The 18,448-nt window shown below is 51.6% G+C and overlaps 2 protein-coding genes across 2 annotated transcripts; one reads left to right on the plus strand and one right to left on the minus strand.

Annotated features, from left to right (window-relative positions):
- Positions 1–1,832: 1,832 nt before the first annotated feature.
- Positions 1,833–8,479, plus strand: LOC121590786. The gene is made up of 5 exons (XM_041910780.1): positions 1,833–3,789; positions 6,010–6,233; positions 6,311–6,799; positions 6,870–7,038; positions 7,136–8,479. Exons 1-5 carry the CDS (start codon positions 2,287–2,289, stop codon positions 8,396–8,398), a joined length of 3,648 nt encoding a protein of 1,215 aa, XP_041766714.1. The 5' UTR covers positions 1,833–2,286; the 3' UTR covers positions 8,399–8,479.
- On the minus strand, positions 8,436–18,123 carry LOC121590792 (nose resistant to fluoxetine protein 6-like). The gene is made up of 5 exons (XM_041910792.1): positions 17,793–18,123; positions 12,099–13,287; positions 11,896–12,021; positions 8,878–9,226; positions 8,436–8,785 (listed from the first exon to the last, which is right to left on the minus strand). Exons 1-5 carry the CDS (start codon positions 18,019–18,021, stop codon positions 8,579–8,581), a joined length of 2,100 nt encoding a protein of 699 aa, XP_041766726.1. The 5' UTR covers positions 18,022–18,123; the 3' UTR covers positions 8,436–8,578.
- Between the last annotated feature and the right edge of the window lie 325 nt (positions 18,124–18,448).

Below are 18,448 nucleotides of genomic sequence, written 5' to 3' on the forward strand. Positions count from 1 at the left end.
CGTACGTACCTCGCACCCCTTCCTCCTCAAATGACGTACATACCTTTGCCACGGAGCCCGAACCGTTCCCGACGTTCGCGTTGGTGGCGAATCTCATCGATCCGTCCGTGGCTGCCCGCCTACCCCCGAAGGTAGGCAAACTGGCCCGAAACGAACTTTAGGCGAACCACCGACTCTCCCTCGCTTCCACACTCCCTACCCGTCCCCCCCCCCCCGACCCCTCTTTATGCCCACGCACAAATGCCAAATGAAGCTGTCCGGGGAGCCTCCTCGCTTGGCGCAAACGATCGGAAAGATTACGATTAATGGGGCTCCTGTGCCTTCTCCCCCAACGCGCCCACATCGCCCGAAAACAATGCCATCATTATCCTGCACACCTCCCCACTCCCCCGCCTCCCTCTACATTGCTATTATCGCCCATAACCGTTAAGGGGTTGGATGATTATTATTTTATTGACGTTATTTGTACCACACGCGCGCCCGCCCGCGGTAATGGTGAGTTATCGTGCTGCCTTCCTTCCTGGCCGGCCAGAAAGCACCCCCCTCAAAGTGGAGCCGAAAATAAATACCCCATAATGATCTCTCCTTCACGCTCGCTTTCCGCTCTGCTTGCTCCCTCTTTCTCTCTTTCTCTCCTTCTCTCGCCGTACCCCGAACCAACGATCTGACATTCAATACCGTTCGGCTGGCGGTCCCGTCCGAAATGGCGCAAATAAGACTTGACCTACTCCATCCGAGCGGGACACACACATTCACAATCGACATGGTGTAACTCTTTTTTTTTTGGTTAGTTGTTGCTCTGGGATGCCTTCCAACTCCCTCCCCCCGTTGCGCGCAACTGCTCTCCGCGCGCAGTTTTCGGGTTCGTTTCGGGCCACGCTCGTTGTGCGTCTATTTTTACGCGGGAAATTTTCATTTTTCAAAAACACCACACCAGCAACGCGCACTGTGGAATGTGAGCGAGAGAGAGGGAGGGGGGGGGGAGGGGTTTGGGTGGAAAACCGAGAAGCTCAAGGAGCACGCAGAGAGGCCGTTTTTGAAGATGGAATTAACTTCTGCGAGCGAATTATTGCGGAAGCGAAGGTTTAGACAATTTCCCCGTCCCGAAGTACAAGCGGTAGCTCATCTTACATTGTGTCGTTGCGATGAGCATTGCTGCTGCACACACACACGCATACATGCGCATGTACAACACCAACTTTATGGTTTATAATTGTCTCCCAACAGTTGGTCGCCCGTGCAGCAGTGCGCTCCGGCATTTGCGCAAGTCGGATCGCGATCAAACTCTCTTCATTCTTACTCTTGCTGTGCTTCTCTCTCCCTCTCAATATTTTAACATTTTCCACCTTAACCACCAACGATCGCTTAGGTAGGTGCGAAAGTGTTGCCCTTCTTTTGTGACCATTTTTTCAGCGCGACGATAAAGATAATAACCACACACACGGCCGTAATCACAGGTACACTCAGACTCGCGCTGTGTCGATACTGGTGGGCAATAAGCGCACCTACTTCAGGTGTGGTTCAACAGTGCCGTGCAGAAGCTTTCGCGCTGCCACAAGAAAGCTCTCCAATAGGTTCCCAACTGGACCCGTGCCCGCGCTAGTGTGTAATGGGACCTTTTTCCAATGGGTCATTTTCGCAGTAATTTCTGATTAGAATTTGATTTAAGCAGAATACAACTTTTACTTTCCATTCAAAACACATTACACGAAGAGAGCAAAGAGAGGGAGACAGAATTAAAGAGAGAGAGAAAGAGAGAGAGAGAGAGAAATTGGCACCACATAACTCCCGAGAAATGTGTGAATATGAATGTGTGTGGTTTATTTTCTCCCGTGCCAAAGGACAGTGCCGCCGGGTGAGTGTGTTGTGTTGTGTCCCGCAGTTGTCCGCAAGCATCTAGCCGGTCTGGACACACAACGGCAGACGACGACACGCGCACGCACACGACGCAGCCCCTTCCCACCAGGACCCACGGCTGCTCCTCCTGTGGTGGTTGTGTTTGGGTGACAGTTTTCCATTCCCTTTTTCCCCCCCGAGTTTTCCGAAATTGTTGAAGCGAGAGAGAGATAGAGAGAGAGAGAGTGAGAGAGTGAGAAAGCGCAACCGATCAAATCAAACGTGTGGCAACGATCAACGGCGCTGGGCGTGACCGACGATCAACAAACGACCCCCGTTCCGCCCGTCCAGGATATGTTGCGGGTGGCTCGTGTGCAGGTGTGAGTGAGTGTGTGTATCTCGAAGCAAACGATAGTGCACGTGTGTGTGTGTGTGTGTGGTGACGAGGCAATGGTGGCGAACCGACGGCTGCTGCTGGCGGGCGGGCTGCTCTGCCTGTTCGCCCTGCTGCTGGTGGTGGGCGAGGCGGACGGGTTCCGGCTGCGCGAGCACGGCCAGGAGGAGGGGCTCGCGGTGGTGAAGCGCAAGGTAGCGGGCCGCGGCAAGGGTGACGCACCGTGGTCGGCGGTGACGCGCAAACCCTGGCCAGTGAAGGACGATGACGACGAGGATGAGGAGGATGAGGAGGACGAGGAGGATGAGGAGGAAACGGAGGAGCAGGCCGCGATCCGGCGAGCGACCCAGCAGCGGCTGCTCCGCGCCCGGCACGGGCTGAAGAGCCGCGACAAGCGCCCGGCGGCCAGCGAACGGAGGGAGACGGTGCGCGGTCGGGGAGATGCCGCCGCCGCCGCCGCCGCCGACAACGACGACGACGACGATGAGGATGAAGTAGCCGAAGCCGAGCCGCGCTCTATTTTTAACCTGTTCGGGTTGCTTGGCTCGAGGCAGCGCACCGGCAGCGAAGACGAGCGACGAACCGCCGACGGTGACGACGACGATGACGATGACGAGAAGGAGACGCGCCAGCACCCGAAGGAGAAGCAGCGGGAGACGGTGCGGACCGCCCGGAAGGGGCAGGAGCCGACCGACGAGGCGAGCTGGCTGGAAGGGTTGAAGCGCGCGCTCGAAACGGTGCTAAAGCCGGCGGCCGACGGCCATGCGGCGCAGGAGGAAGCGTCGGACGGTGGGCTGCTGCGGTGGGTGCAGTCGTTCCGTGCCGATGCCGCCCGGAAGGAGCAGGACAACCCGATCATCAACCTGCTCGCCAGCTGGCTCGCCTCGGCGGACGGCGGGGCCGACTCGCAGGAAGAGATTCGCTTCCGGCCCATCGGCTCGTACGCCGACGACGGTGAGGCGGACGCGGACGACGGCCACACCCGGCCCAAGCAGCGCGGCCGGCCCAGGACCGCGCCCGACTCGAAGCTGGTCCAGCTGCTCAACCACAGCCCGATCGCGGCCCTCTTCCATCCCGCCGAGCTGCCGGCCGAGCCGCCGGTCGAGGCGGGCCCGAAGCGCACCAAGCGGTCGGCCGCCGACGGGCCGGCCCGGGTCGTGAAGCAGCGCATCGCCATCTCGCCGGAGGACTTCGAGCAGCTGCTGCTGCGCGTGCCCTCCTTCGTGCCGGACTACACGCGGGTCCGGGGGGCCGAGTGCCGCCGGCAGGGCGAAATCTTCGAGCGGCAGCTGCGCGGCAAGCGGCTCTGGGCGCTGCAGATGATCGATGCGAGCGCGCGGCTCGCGTCCGGGCTGCTGCGCGGCAACGCCAACCAGCTCGGCGACTTCGACCTGTGCACCGGCATCGCGACGCGCGTGCGGGTGCGCGAGGACGAGCTGGTGCGGCTGCGCGGCAAGTACTGTCTCGCGCACGTGGACGTGGTGGCGGAGGATGCCGAGCTGCGCGTCCCGGTGCATCTGCTCCAGGGCGGCGGGTTCGTCAAGAGCACGCTCAACGATGTAAGTACACCAGCCGGGCGCGAGTGCATCCCCACTCCACAGCTTCCCAACCAACGTGCGGTAGGATCTTGGGATTGAGTTTCGTTGCAGTTGCCGCTATTCGTACCAAAACTAGGTCCAAATCATGGAACGAGATACTCGTCCAATCAAATTCATCATCCCAACTTTGCCGGTGAATCGGAGCAACCTTTTTTTATCGAAACAGAAAGAAACGGGGCATGTCTTCGATATACAGATCCGGTACACTCTTCGGTATTTATTTAAACGCTGGTGGCATTTGCAAATACCGTTCAAACCAAAAGATCAAGCCTCGAACGGATCTTGGATTTGATGCCAATGTGAATCATCTTTCTTTTTTTTTTTTTTTTGGACGACCATCTTCAAGCATTTCCCATGATGTATTTTTGTTGACTTTACGAAGAAACCAAGTAGGAATAAGCTGCTTTAACAAGCTGCTTTAAGCTCTTAAATATGTTCTTTAATCAGGCATCTTTGTTAGGAGAGTGTTTTTTGTTGTTTTATATCTTTGTTTGTTCAAACATATCGAGAGTTTTGGCTCGGTTCGGCTCGGTGCTCCGAAAAACTCCTCCCAAACCTGTCCCGGAGGGGAAGAGTTGATTTTGAACCGTTATCACTGTGTACTCGGACTGGAACTTATTTCAACGCCATACTGGTCCACGGGAAATTATCTCCCGGAAATGAATTCCTGCAGCAACTCGACACGTTCCCAGGAACGGATCTCAAACCCAAACTCTTTTGTGTAGATTCTGATCCTGGAACTGATTCAAGAGCCTTACTGGATCTTGCAATAGATCCAGAAATTTAGGCAAAACAATAACTAGTTCCGAATCTGGCATTGATCTCAAACCCAAAACCGGTCCAGCGACAGATCCCGAACTTGTTCCAGATCTGGAGCTGATTTCTGATTGACTAACCCACACCAATATTGGAACTGATCATGAACCCTAAACTATCCGGGAACTGTTCCCGTACCTGTTCCAAATATGTAACTGATCTCGGTTTCAGTTTTGGAGCTGATTCCCATTGTGGGTATCAGAATTGATAAAAATCCCTAAACTGTCCAGCAGCTATTCCTGGAATTGTTACGAATCATTAATTGATTCCGAACCTGCTTTGATTCTGGATCTGATCTCAAACCCAAAATGATATTGGATACAATTTAGGAACTGATTGCGAACCCTGAACTTTTATCTATTTGCATTATTTTGAACTATTTGCGAACCAGTTCCGAACCAGTAACTGATAACGAATCCAAATCGGGACCTGGAGTAGATCCCGAATCTATTTCAGATTTGAAACTGATTCTTGACTGTCTAACCCACACCAATATTACAACTGATTACATGAATCTTAATTAATTACTGTTCCTGTAACTGTTCCGAATCTTGTATTCATTCTGTACTTATTCTGGAATGGAACTGATATCAAACCCAAACCGGTCTCCAACCTGTTCCAATACTGGGGCTTATCTAAATTTCATGCTCAATTTTGGAATTTATTCCAGGGATCTGTTCCTGAACCTGTTGCAAATGAGGAATTGATTTCGTATCTAGAATTAATTCTGAACTGAATCCGTTTCCATTTTTGGAACTGATCCGTAACCTTAACCGATCCTGGAACTATTCCCGGACTTGTTCCGAATCTGGAACTTACCTTATATCCAGAGCGGTCTCAAACCCGGTTTCGATTCTGAGACTGATCCCGAACTCATGTTCGTACTCGAGTCTCGGAACGGATTTCGAATCCTAAACAATCCGGGAACTGTTCTCGAACCTTGAACAATATCGGAACTATTCTTGGACCCGTTCAGATTGTGGTATTGATCCCGAACACATGGCTAATCTTGGTACTGATTACGAACTCAATCTAATCCGGGAACTGTTCTCGAACCTGCTACAAATTTTCATTTGATTCTGAACCTGGTTTGAATCTCGAACGAATTTTGGTTAAAGTTTTGGAGATGATCCCGAAAACTAAATGATCTTCAAAAGTATTGCTGGACCTGTTCCGGGAAACCAAAACCAATCACAAAACTATTCCAACATTGGAACTGATTCCGAACCCATAGTGGATTTCGGGAACTGATCCCAAACCCCTAGACGATCCAGTAACTGTTCGCGGACTCCTTCTTCGGATCTGGAACCGAGTCCCAAACTGATTGATTCACAGATACTAACAACGCTCCCTTGCTCATTGCAGCCGGACCACTTCCTGCCCCGCTTCACCACGATCAACTGGGGCATCTGTTTGCCGGCCGCCTGCTCGTTCGAGGACGCGGGCAGCATCGTGCAGCACTTCGTGCGGCCGTACAACTCCACCGGCATCAAGCTGTTCCTCGAGCTGGAGGAGGCGAACTGTCACGTCCGCCAGGTGCGCACCTGGTCCCGGCTGCTCAAGGACCACTGGCAGCTGGTAGCCGTGTTGTAAGTACATTGATCGCACTCACACCAACCACCAACGCTCCGCTATCTCATTCGCGCTCCCTCTCTATGTCCCTCAGTGGTTTCTACACGTTCGTGGCCGTGGTAACGCTGGTCGCGACACTCAACGACTACGAAATCTTCATCAAGATTGAGCCACCGTCCGCGCAGGACTCGCCGCTCGATCCGCCCGAGCGCCGCACGACGAACGCGTTCCACCAGACGCTGATGGCGTTCTCGCTCAAGCAGACGCTGCCGCAGCTGTTCGGGGCGGCCGGCGGAGCGTCCGACGACCATCTGCCCTGCCTGGACGGGCTGAAGGCGCTGGCCGGCGCTGCCCTCTTCCTAGCGCTGCGGCTCGTCCCGCTCGGCTACCAGCCGTTCACCAACCGGAACGAGTTCACCGACAGCTTCAACGCACCGTGGAGCGTCGCGGTCCGGCTGCTGATGCTGTACGCGGACGTGTTTCTGGTGGTGAGCGGCTTCCTCGCCGCCTACCGCATGGTGCGGGAGTACCGCGAGCGGGCCCGCGTCTCCTGGTTCAAGCGCATCGCCGGCCGGTACCTCAGGTGAGTGTCCTCAGTCTTTCAAAGAGTAGCTCAACTCACGCTCACTCACTCACTCGGTGTCGTCTGGCAGGCTGGTGTTCCCGCTCGTGCCGGTGCTGATGTTCTACGCCTGGGTCTGGGAGCATCTCGGCAGCGGACCGCAGTGGGGCGACGTGGTGACGAAGAACGCGAACCTCTGCAAGCACGGCTACCTCAGCAATCTGCTCTTCATGCACAACTGGTACCCGATCGAGGAGACGGTCAGTACGGAGCGCTCCTGCTCACAGCGCTCTTCCGCAGCACTCTTCATCACTCACCACGCTCTTTTCCACTCTCTCTCACGCTCTCTCTCTCCAGTGCGCTCCGCACACCTTCCAGCTGGCGATCGAGATGCAGCTGAGCGTGCTGGCCCCCTTCCTGCTGGTGATACTGGTGCGCAGCCCGTTCTACGGGACCGCCGCCTACGTCCTGCTGAGTGCGCTCTCGACCGCGATCCGCTTTGCCGCGACGACCGAGGACCGGCTGGCCCCGTACGTGTTCCACGGCGTCCGGCTCACGCAGCTCTACCGCACGCTCAACCTGTCCTGCGCCGAGACGCTGCACCGCCTGACGCCCTACCTGGCCGGCTTTGGGCTCGGCTACCTGCTGCAGGAGGTGGGCCGGTCGCGCCCCGAGCGCGGCGTCCGGTACGCCGGCTGGCTCGGGGCCGCCGTCGCCCTGCTCTGGTGCGTCTGCTTCCCGCTCGACATCGTGCGCAAGGACTTCCGGTACGAGCCGGCCGATGCGGCCCAGTTTGCCGCGCTCGCACCGCTCTCCTGGTCGGTCGGCCTCTGCTGGACCATCTACTACTGTCTGGCCGAGCCGGCCAGCCTGCTCAACCGGCTGCTCAGCTCCCGGCCGCTGGTCTGCCTCGGGCGGCTCACCTACTCGCTCACGCTCGTGCAGTTTCTCGTGTTCTTTTACTTCGCCGGCACGACGCGCGGCACGAGCGTGTTCAGCTTCGCCGGGTACGTGAACCGGGCGGAGGTGTGCATTGCGCTCGGAGCGGCCCTCGCCCTCACGCTGCTGTTCGATCTGCCCATCCAGAACGTGAAGCGGCTGCTCGACCAGTACGGCGTGTTTGAAGGGCTGGAGGTGCGGCCCCCGGTGCAACCGCAGCAGCAGCCGGAACCGGCGGTTGAGGACGAGCCGGTGGCGGAGGCGGAGCCCGAGAAGAGTGAACCGACGGAGGGAGCGGCGTCGGAGGGAGCTGCACCGGAGCAAGCGGACTTTGTGAGCCCGTTCGACGACCAGGAGGAGGAAGATGAGGGCCTCTGGCTGCGCAAGCGTGCGGCAGCGCCGGTGGAGCAGCCGACCGCTCCGGAGGAGGACTTCTGGGCGCAGAGCTCCGAGCCGGAGGTGCAGCAGGAGGCAGCTCCGAAGGAGAGCGTTGCGGAGCCCGAATCACCGTTAGCGACGAACCCGCCCGACCAGGAGGAAGAGCCTGAGCAGGAAGAGGAGGAGGAAGAGGAGGAAGAAGAGGAAGAGGAAGAAGAGGAGGAGGAGGAGGAGGAGATCGACGAGGAGAAGGAGGTGAAGCGACGCCCCGCCACCAACGGGGCCAGCTGGTCCCGCCTGTAGCACCACAGCAGCGCCGCGACGACGCCAACGCAATGTAAAGAACGAACTTTATTTAACTAAAAGACAACGACAACCGTTCAAGCGTCATGCTCACTTCGTGTTTCCCTTAATGTGATAAATATTTACAACTTGTACCATTAAAATTCCCAATGCTTCCCGCCGCCGCCGCCGCCCGCCCTCCTACGCCTCCTCCGAGGTGCTGTGCGTGTTGTTCGTGCTCAGGCTGTTCGTTTCCGGCTCGCGGGCACCACCCGATGGTCCGCCGTGCGTCGGCCGGATCCGGCTCAGCAGTATCTTCTCCAGCCCGTGGATCGGCGACTCGAACATGAGGCAGAGCAGCAGCGCCAGCAGGAACGTCAGCGTCATGTGCGAGACGGATTCGGCCGTCTTCGGAGCGTTTTGTTTTTACCGGCGGCAAACAAGGAAAGAAATTAGTCGTTTTTGGGAACACACTGGTCGTCCTGCTCGAGACCACTTACCAGCGTCGCGATGCTTGCGTAGAGAGGCGTCCGGCGGGAAGCGGACAGGTACAGCTCGACCAGCCCGTTCATCAGGTACGCACAGTAGGTCAGCCGGCTGAGCGGCACGAACGCGCGCCAGGAGAGGATGCGGTGCAGGGTGCGGCCGTGGCCGGTGACGCACGCCAGCACCAGCCACCCGTTCGACAGGCTCCAGCCGAACCGGTGCAGCGCGGCGTACAGCGCGTTGTGCAGGTAGTTGCCGGTGCCGAGCCCGGTGTAGAAGGCGGTTAGGGAGAACATGGCGGTGCAGCCGCAGACGGTGGCCGCCGCCCAGCAGGCGGCCAGCTTCCGCCGCCCGATCCGAACGCTGGCAGAGTAAAGTTTGAGAGTTAGTTTTTGTGCAGAATTTTTATGTTCCTGTCCCCATCAGCTCAACGCTTCTACAGGGGTTGAAGAGTTGCTTTCTAGTGCCATCATCTTTGCAGGATTCTCCGAGTCAACTTCAAATGGGAACGCCGTTATTCGTCGCTTAAGATTTGTTTTTCAACAGATGTGTTAACCCTTCCACACATCACAAAAAAAAGGTCTAACTCAATCCATACAAGCATCGAGTGTTGAAAATCATTTTCAGAAAGCAATGAAAACAACTATTGTGCGGCATATACAAAATACGACAACTAGTGACTAACATCTAGCAAGCCTTGCATGGCTGCAAAATGTCATTGTCAATGTCATCAAAAAATCTGACTGAAACAAAATCTATATCAGCGTCACGTACTCAATAGTGATAATCAGAGGTGATACTCAAAGCGATTGGTGTGATCAATGCATGCTTCGTGACATTTTTGCGACCAACGCTGAGTCAGTCACTTTGTCATGACTTTTTTGTTACTGTGATCAGCTGTGCAAAATGTCACTGATTTAGTCATGACAAATTCCGGCTGAAACAAAACCATGTCAGCGTCACGAGCTCTACTGTTGTGACCATCACATGTGACATTGTATGCAACCAACTCTTGGTCTGTCAGTTGGTCGCGACATTTTCTGTCTGGTAATCATCACGATAGTCATGGGAGATATGCGGTGCGTGCGAGTGTTTCCACGAAACATAATGAGCATGTTTTCTCGCTCTGTTTTAATCGACTGACATTTGGTCATTTTGCAGCTTGGGACCACGCGCCAAGTATATTCCAAGAATGTCGTGATTATCGCCGACAGAAAATGTCATGACCAAGTGAGTGACCAACAGTTGGGTGCTGAACAAAATGTCATCAAACATGTGATTGATTCTGCAACCGTTTGAGTATCACCTCTGATCATCTCAGCTGTGTACGTCCGCTGATTTGAGTTTCGTTTCAGTCATGAGTATTGGGGACTGAAACCAGTGGCATTTGGCGGCACTGTTCACAGCCAGAAAAAGTCATGATTATGCTTGTGATGGCATGCCTTGGGCACATACGAATGTCACGTTCGGCACGTCATGCTGCACTGTTATTGAGTATCAGTAATGAATATAAAGCCACCACGAATATGTTCATTGTTTTCGTTGGTGAAAATCTCGTGATGCTCAAGACAAATTGCAGCACTGGCCATGATACCAGGGTTTCCAAATCAAGTTTCAATGTCAACATCATTTGCATTGCTTGCGAGATATTTTTCAACAGCTGTCAAATGTTGTATTTCCATCAAAATCAAATTTACCAGCTCGTATACAAGATTTTTAACACGCCACAGACTACACTGGGTTTGAAAGTTATTTGTTGTGTGTTGAAAATCATGTGGAAGAACTGAAACAATATTAAAATAACGGTTAAAATACACGATTTTTTCCAAGTGCACATCATTATTCACTGCTTTCAAGATGTTTTTCAACAGCTGCCGCACATTGTATTGGCATCATAATAAAATTGAACTTGATATACATGGTTTTCAACACATCACTAAAACTTGTTAAACTTATTCTCAGCTTGAAACGTGTTGAACATTGTGTGGAAGATCTGATTGTGATTCAAATGCAATATTTGACAATTGATAAAATATCTCACAAGCTATGAAAAAAGTTTTTGACATTGAAAATTGACTCAGAAAACTCTTTAAATGCTGTTTCCTGCTTTAAAAGGGGTTTTGAAATTATTTTCCAATGTGCACATTACTGTTAACCATTTACAGTTTTCTTCTTTATTACAGCTGTCAAGTGTAGCATTCGCATTACAATAATGTTCAGTTCTTGCATATGATTTTCAGCACACCAGGAGCTGGAGTGCGTGTGACAGTTCTCTCTGGTGTGTTGAAAAGCAAATAGAAGAAGCAAAAAAGCACCTTGTGATGCAAGGTTTAGTGTAAGACAGCTGTTGAAAAACAGCTTGCAGGCGGTGAATACTACCGTTCACATTGAAAATTGACTTGAAAACCCTTATCACATTGAAAAAGGACTCTGTAAGACTCTGTATTCATTGCTCGATAGATTTTTTTTTATACAGAAACTGTCGCAGATGTTTCTTTACATGAACAACTGTCACATGATGTTATTTTTAGCCTCTCAAACTAAACCAGAGCATGCGAAAGAAACTTAAAAAAATATTATAGAGCTAACAAGCTATGTGACAGCCGTTGAAAAACATCTCACGAACGATGACTATTTTACATAGAAAATTGGCTAGGAAACCGCTGTACGAGCTTGAACGAAATCGTCTATATCTAATATCCTATTTCTAGTTCGTCCAGAGTGTGCAAAAATTGAGCTCTAATACCCGGAAGTCTTTTTTAAATACTCCGTTGGATATACAAAAACACTGTTAGAGTACTCTTATAGACATGCCGAATGGACTGGAGCAAAGGATACTTAATATATTTAGAAATAGATGACTCCACGATCAGATGATTCTAAGTCTCGAAAGACTTAAGTTTCTAGAGCATCTGTTCAATGTGCAAGAACTCACAATTTCTACCAAAACTCCCCCAAGCCGGATCGTCACATTGGAGCAAAACGAATCTACCACAAAGCTCTTTATCGTCGGACAGCACCCTCGTACTTACTTCTTGATCTGCATCCAGTGCACGAGATATCCAACCAGCAGCCCGAACAGGTAGGCCGTCGCCCGCAGATGCGTCTTGCCGTACACGTTCACGAAGTAGTCGTTCGCCTGCAGATCGTGCACCTCGCTGTGGGGCACAATAATAGCATGACGTCAGTGGTATGGAAGGTATGAGAGCTACACTGACCCCGAGAGGGTACGTACTCGGTAAACACCATGAAGGTTGGATCGAGCCGCCGAACGTAGGTGACGAAGAAGGGCACCGCAATCGAGACGCCCGTAGCGCCCCCGACCAGCAGCAGTGCGACCCGATGCCCGTACCGCCACATCGGGTAGAGCAGGGCCGGGGCGAGCAGGAAGAGCTGCGTGTCGGTGGCCAAATACCAGGACTGGAACATGCACACGCTGTCCGTGCCGAAGTAGTTGTTCACGTACAGGACGTTCAGCCACCAGCTCTGCCGGCAGCGGCGCTGCTCCAGCTCCATCCGCTCCGTCCACAGCGGGCCGTCGCCCAGCCGGGGCAGCCAGGTCGCGTACAGCGCGATGACGGCGAGGTAGGCCGGCGTCAGCCGCACGTACCGGAACAGATAGAGCAGCCCGAAGTTGAGCCGGCCCTGGCGCTTGTCCAGCTCGAGCAGCAGCAGCCGGGCGAAGAGGAACCCGCTGAGCAGCAGGAACGTGTCGACCAGCAGGGGCGAGTTGAGCAGGAAGGCGTTCTGCAGCAGCCGGCTCTGCTCGCGGAAGAAGGCCGGATTGAGCAGCGGCCCGCCGGCCATAAACACGAGCGCGTGGCCGCCGAGTATGAACACCATCGCGAGCGCCTTGATGCCGTTGATGCAGCCCAGCCCGTGATCGTCCTTGGACAGCTGGGCCAGCTTGCGCAGGTTCTCCACCGCCGAGAAGGCACGCAGCACCGCCACTGCACCGGTCGGCCGCTTCTCCGGCGCGCACTCGCTTCTCGCACCGCCACCACCACCACCGTCGTACAGTGTGCTGAACACCACCATCAGCACAAACACGGCCAGCACGCAGGCGGTCACGATCTGCAGCCGATCGTAGCCGCCGGACAGGCGCGAGCGCACCTGACAGACGGCGTCGCTCACCGCGTAGCCGCTCGCGCCCGCCAGCAGTCGGGCCGTCTCGCTCGCACTGCAGCTGGCCGGCACACAGACGCCCCACCGCACCGTGAGGCTGGTGCCGTTGCTCGGCTCGTTGTCATTGCGGCCCGCCGACTGCTGCAGCCGGAAGCCGTCCAGCGCGACCTGCGCCAAACAGTACTGCGGCCGGACCGGGGCCACCCGCTCGCCCACCGGCACACACTCGTCGTAGCTGCCGAGATGGTACCGTGCGCCGAGCTCGACCGCTTCCGGGTACTTTACCGTAGCGTCAAACACTGTGGGGGGGGAGGGGAGTAAAAACAAAAGCGGGTCAATGGATGCAAAGTCCAACTCGCGCGGGCGACTGGTCAAGTGCGACCAGTAGCGGAGGATCGAACAATTAATCACACCGAACGCAACGGATCTACCAACAACCTGTTATCTGGTGCGAGTCAGTGAGAAGAGAGAGAGAGAGAGAGCGAGTTGCAAAGTGCCGAAGGAACATTTAAATTCTTGTCATCTTGTCGTGCGCACTGCGATGTTGTCGATTATTTTATTAAGTAAGGGAACCTGGGGCAAAATGGTAACATGGGGCGAAATGGTCGGCGAAATGGTGTCAATTGGTATATTGACACGTTTATAATGACTTCTAATGATTGAAAAACATCTAATCCAATGTTTCAAAAGCCCACCATGAACGTTTCATTTCCTAACATTTCAAAACAAATGAATAATTTAGCAAGTAAAATATTTGCTAAAAACGGTCTCGAAAATAAGCTTTCGTATGAATTTAACACATATTGTTAATTATTATTAACGACCGATTCGCTCCCAAGGTGTTGCTCCCTGCAATTGCCGACAGAGGGCGACGCGGTAAATGCTTAGTGTGGACAACGTCCAACACTGATCGGGCCGAGTATTCCCGAACGCTTACGATCGAAGCTGCAGGAGAGAACAAAATTCATTCTTTCTCCTAAGCCTGAGACAAGCGACGGATGTTTTGCTTCGCAAATAAAAATATCGATGCTTAAAAAACGCTTGTTTCAATGAAAACATTTTTACTTTGGCTGAAAGAAAGAATCTTGTTGCAGTGTGCAACACATATTAACAGAAAATAAGAATGTGTATCCAAGCACATGATATTTATCTATGATTTACGTGAATAATGTAACCATTTTAATTAAATATAATGTTTTTAAGTTAAAATTTGTTAAATTGTTCACATGGGGCAAAATGGTCACTCCAGCTTGGGGCAAAATGGTCTTTATGTTTTGATAGGTGCAACACGATGAGGCTGTGGTCGCTCCACTGTACTAGCTTTACATAAATAAAACTGTGCTGTATGTATAACGTATCGACAGAAAAATTACTTAATAAAAAAACACATGAAGTATTGAAATAATCCAGCATTTTACTAAATTATTCAACAAAACACTGAAATACTGAACTTCTGTCTCTACTCTCACAATTCTACCAAGATGCCAGAGCGTAAACCAAAGCCTGAAGTCCAATGTTGTGGTCCATTTTGTCCCTTTATTCCAGTTAGACTAGATTTCCTGTAAGACTATTTTGCCCCATAGCAAGACTATTTTAAATCTATATTTATATTTATATATAAATAATTTACACATAAACCCCGCACAATACATGTTCACGACTTTTGACGTTGATTTTTTAAATTCATTTTAAACACACATATTTGTTATTATTGCGTAGACTTATGATTGTTTTTCATCAACAATACGTTGAAGTATCGATTGCCGTCAAAATAACAGTGTGCAATGTGTTTAACCAATAAGATTCAGACCAAAATTCTTAGCAGGTGGATTTTGTCCCACTTTCCTCTATTATTATTTTTTTACTGTTACTGTTACCTATAACCATTTCTAGAACCTTTTAGACCTGAAGTGCAAATATACTATCAAATTTACAGCTTATTTATATGCATATGCTTTTGGGACAGTAATAAAGTGATGATAATGTTTGAGAATGAATTCCAAATGTTGTATTGCTATTTTTCTCATGAAATCGTTTGCAGATGAGCATGTGATATTCATGTGCAAAAAACCAGTGTTAAAATAGTGCATTGGATACAAAATTGAATAAAAATGGATTCCATTGGCTCAAGATCATGTGGACTTTCCTGATCCTGATCTTTCAGACCATTTTTAATGCAATCCGTGTGGCTATGATAGTTTCAAAGGGCACAGATTTGCAACTTTTAAGTATCTCTATGCATATGAAACTACCTCTGAGACTAGCATGTCTCGGGCACTACCTGTACGCTTTGTTCCGAGTTTCCTTTATTATGTCGTGGACTTGATATACAGTTTTTTTAGAAGATCAGTTAATATTGATGCCTTAGCCTCAAAGAAAAAGTCTTAACATGTCAAAACTCCAATATTAGCATTACACGGATAATCTTCAAAAGATTAATAACTGTACCAAGACTGCTTAGCATCTTCTGCTTCATCTTAGCAGAGACATGCTATGACGCACTTGCAATAAAGCATTCTTTCAACATGTTTAAATGTTACATGTGTCTTTGGTGTTGGCACGTCAGCCTTCAATAAGGGTGCAGCAGTTCACACAGCTTGCCTTCTCGGCCAAACTCAACCCAAAGGGAACGGTTGGAGCGGAAAGATAGTCCGTTTTCCTCCACTCACCACACACCGCGGGACCACGGGTTGTCATTTCGAGCAAAACTGAGGTGAAACTGTGCAATTGAATTATGGATTTTCATGCAGGAATGGCCAAAAGGTCAAAAATCGGGCCAAATGCCCGGCAAATGACCCTTTGTCGGAAGTTTTTTTGCCCTTTGCCTCAATTGTTGTAGCTTCACAAGGTAATATTTACTAAAAAAGCAAGAAAAAATCATTACGTTTTGAAGTTTTGCATAAAACGTGCAAAAAATTTGATTATTCTATTTTTAGCATTAATTGATTATTCTTATTATTCTTTTTCTTCTTCTTCTTTTTATTCCTCTCTTCTTCAGATTGGGTTGCCTATCCGATAGAAATCACTGTTGATAAAACGTACCAGCAATTTAGTGTTTTCATGCAAGCAAAACGATTTCACACCTCAAAACCAAACCTTTTTTACACGAAATACTTCTTCTTATTCTTCTTCTTATATTTGATTCAACAATTGTAGAGCTGCACGTGTTTCTATAGAAAAAGCTTTCTTAAGTTGCCCTGGCTCTGGCTGGTGTTTACTACTAAATATTTGCTCACATGGCGAGAGAGTCGTTTGAACCCATCACGGGCTTGTTACTGTTGGAACAGTGCGCCTAGCCGACTACACCACGGGACCGACCCCCGTACATGAGTGCTTAAACCGCTATAAAAGTGCAAAAGACAGGTATGGTTTTTTAATAAAAAAAATATGGTTTTTAAAAATATGGTTTTTTAATATTTTTTTTTATGTTACCCTAATCACCACACGTATTTTTTTTAATTTATCCAGTAATTTTCTAAATGCAATCAGTAGAGCGAACAGCTTCAACCCAAAATAACACATTTTCATAGGGCTTAGTGCTATTGGTAGCCTATATGCTTCCCCCGAATGATCATATTAATGTTTAATCTACTTGCAAAACCCTTTCAGTGCTTTGCCCTACGCAGTACCCACTGTGCCCACACGTGAACGGCGCAATGATTTGGCGCAATCGAACCGATTGAACGGGCGATATTTTCGGCCGCCAAGCCGAAGCCGTGTGTTTGGACAGCCGGGAGGCGAGTTCAAGTGCGCAAACTTCACGCCAAAGACAAACAGCTGGATAGATGATGACGAAGGGTTGGAAGTTATAAATAAAACATCCTGCCACTGCCGTTGCAATGTGCTGGCGCAATTACATTAAAGATCACATTACGGACGTCATTACCGCGTGGCTGCAAGATGCATGCCAGATGGGGAGCGGGCAGCGCGTGCGGTTAAGCCAATCACGAACTCAGGCAACCGGGCTGGCACTTTCTAGAACGCGCCGCGCGGAAAAGTGGGTAACCTTTCAGCCATCGCCGACCGGGCGCTGCCCGATCGGTCAATCGCAAATTGCAAAAATCGCTCGCTAATCATCGGTTTCGGTGGCGCCTGCCGGCACCGCCTGCTCTTACGTCAGCCCCGGGCGTTAGAACAGGTTCTCGGGCGCCGAAACCGCTGCCGAAGCGGACGAGAGTGGTCCAGCATGTTCTTGACCCTGGCCCACAAATGTGCGAAGAGGCTGTAATTAGATCGACCGGCACGGTTCTCCACCGTGTCCACCGACTTTCAAAATCTTATTTGTGTGTGCGTGTGTGTGTGTGTGTGTGTGTGTGTTGGTTTGGTGCAGCACAGCAGCACCGCAACTCTCCGCTATCTAATCATCAAGCGGAGAGCAGAAATAAAAACACCAACAAACCTTGAAAGTAATGTTATGCCTTTCGTTTGGTCCGCGTACCATGACCTAGGCGAGGAGGTGGAGTCCTCACACACACACACACACACACACACACACACACACACATCGGGGGTCCAAAAATAGGAAAAACTCGCGACTATTTTTAACACCACACCGAATTATGTACACCGCAGCGTCGTCCAACGAAGCGGCAGGAAGCGGACAGGCAGTTGCAACAGACCCGCCACCTTTCCCACCTGGTACGGTCCGCTGCACTTGGCGTCGTTGCGCGTCGTCCGGTGTGTGTTTGCTGCGTTTGTGTGGTCACACACGCCGTTTTGACTGTCGAAGGTAAGCATCACATCTTCATCAACCCACAAACACACCCGGAGTGGCCACCCGATCCTTTCGCGCCCGTACACTCACTTGCCACGGCCCACGGTTCCTGGTTGCGGGCCGCTTCCAGCGTCCGGTTCACCTCCCGCCAGCAGTCGCCCGCCGGCCGCAGCTGCTCGTCCGCCGCCGAGCCGATGCGGGCCAGCACCAGCCCCAGCGCAGCTTCCGCGGTTGATTGTGGTTGGACGGTGTGGCCCCCGGCCGCACTGAGCACTAGCAGCACGGCCAGCCAGCCCGTTACACCCGTTGCTCGCTCCATTGTATTGGCACACCCACGCACACGTTGCCGTGCTCAGGTCAACCACGCAGCGTAACCTGCTCGCGCGACGGCTCGATGCGTACTGTGGGCCGCGCTGGGTCCGCACCGTCCACGAAACAGCGCCTGACGCTGCTGCTGTTTGTTATTCCGCCGCATACCTGTCACTAACCGCGGGCGGAGAGCCGCTCGGCACCTAGGTGGCGTGTCTGCGCGTTAGAAATGTATGCGGTTTTTATGATACGAATCGTGACTAGCATTACAGCGCACTCCGTGTTCTAGCCACGCCGCAAAGCCTATTCTTGGGCTGCTGGGCACATCCTGGAATCTAATAAGCCCGTGGTTGAAATGCGATCTGCCGCCGTATCTGTTTTGCATGTTTAGACGCTTTCGATTGCCCTGTCGCCGGGGTTCGTCGTCTGTCCCCGCG

Source organism: Anopheles merus, chromosome X (genome assembly GCF_017562075.2).
Source record: "Anopheles merus strain MAF chromosome X, AmerM5.1, whole genome shotgun sequence".
Taxonomy (NCBI): domain Eukaryota; kingdom Metazoa; phylum Arthropoda; class Insecta; order Diptera; family Culicidae; genus Anopheles; species Anopheles merus.

What these genes read in the sequence shown, in the direction of transcription:
- LOC121590786 (XM_041910780.1), top strand. Translation starts at nt 2,287, where the DNA reads ATGGTGGCGAACCGACGGCTGCTGCTGGCGGGCGGGCTGCTCTGCCTG. An exon ending in TCAAGAGCACGCTCAACGAT is followed by an intron (nt 3,790 to 6,009) that starts GTAAGTACACCA and finishes TGCTCATTGCAG; the next exon opens with CCGGACCACTTCCTGCCCCG. An exon ending in GGTACCCGATCGAGGAGACG is followed by an intron (nt 7,039 to 7,135) that starts GTCAGTACGGAG and finishes CTCTCTCTCCAG; the next exon opens with TGCGCTCCGCACACCTTCCA.
- LOC121590792 (XM_041910792.1), bottom strand. Translation starts at nt 18,021, where the DNA reads ATGGAGCGAGCAACGGGTGTAACGGGCTGGCTGGCCGTGCTGCTAGTG. An exon ending in CACTGGATGCAGATCAAGAA is followed by an intron (nt 9,227 to 11,895) that starts GTAAGTACGAGG and finishes TTACTCTGCCAG; the next exon opens with CGTTCGGATCGGGCGGCGGA. An exon ending in ACGCAAGCATCGCGACGCTG is followed by an intron (nt 8,786 to 8,877) that starts GTAAGTGGTCTC and finishes AACGCTCCGAAG; the next exon opens with ACGGCCGAATCCGTCTCGCA.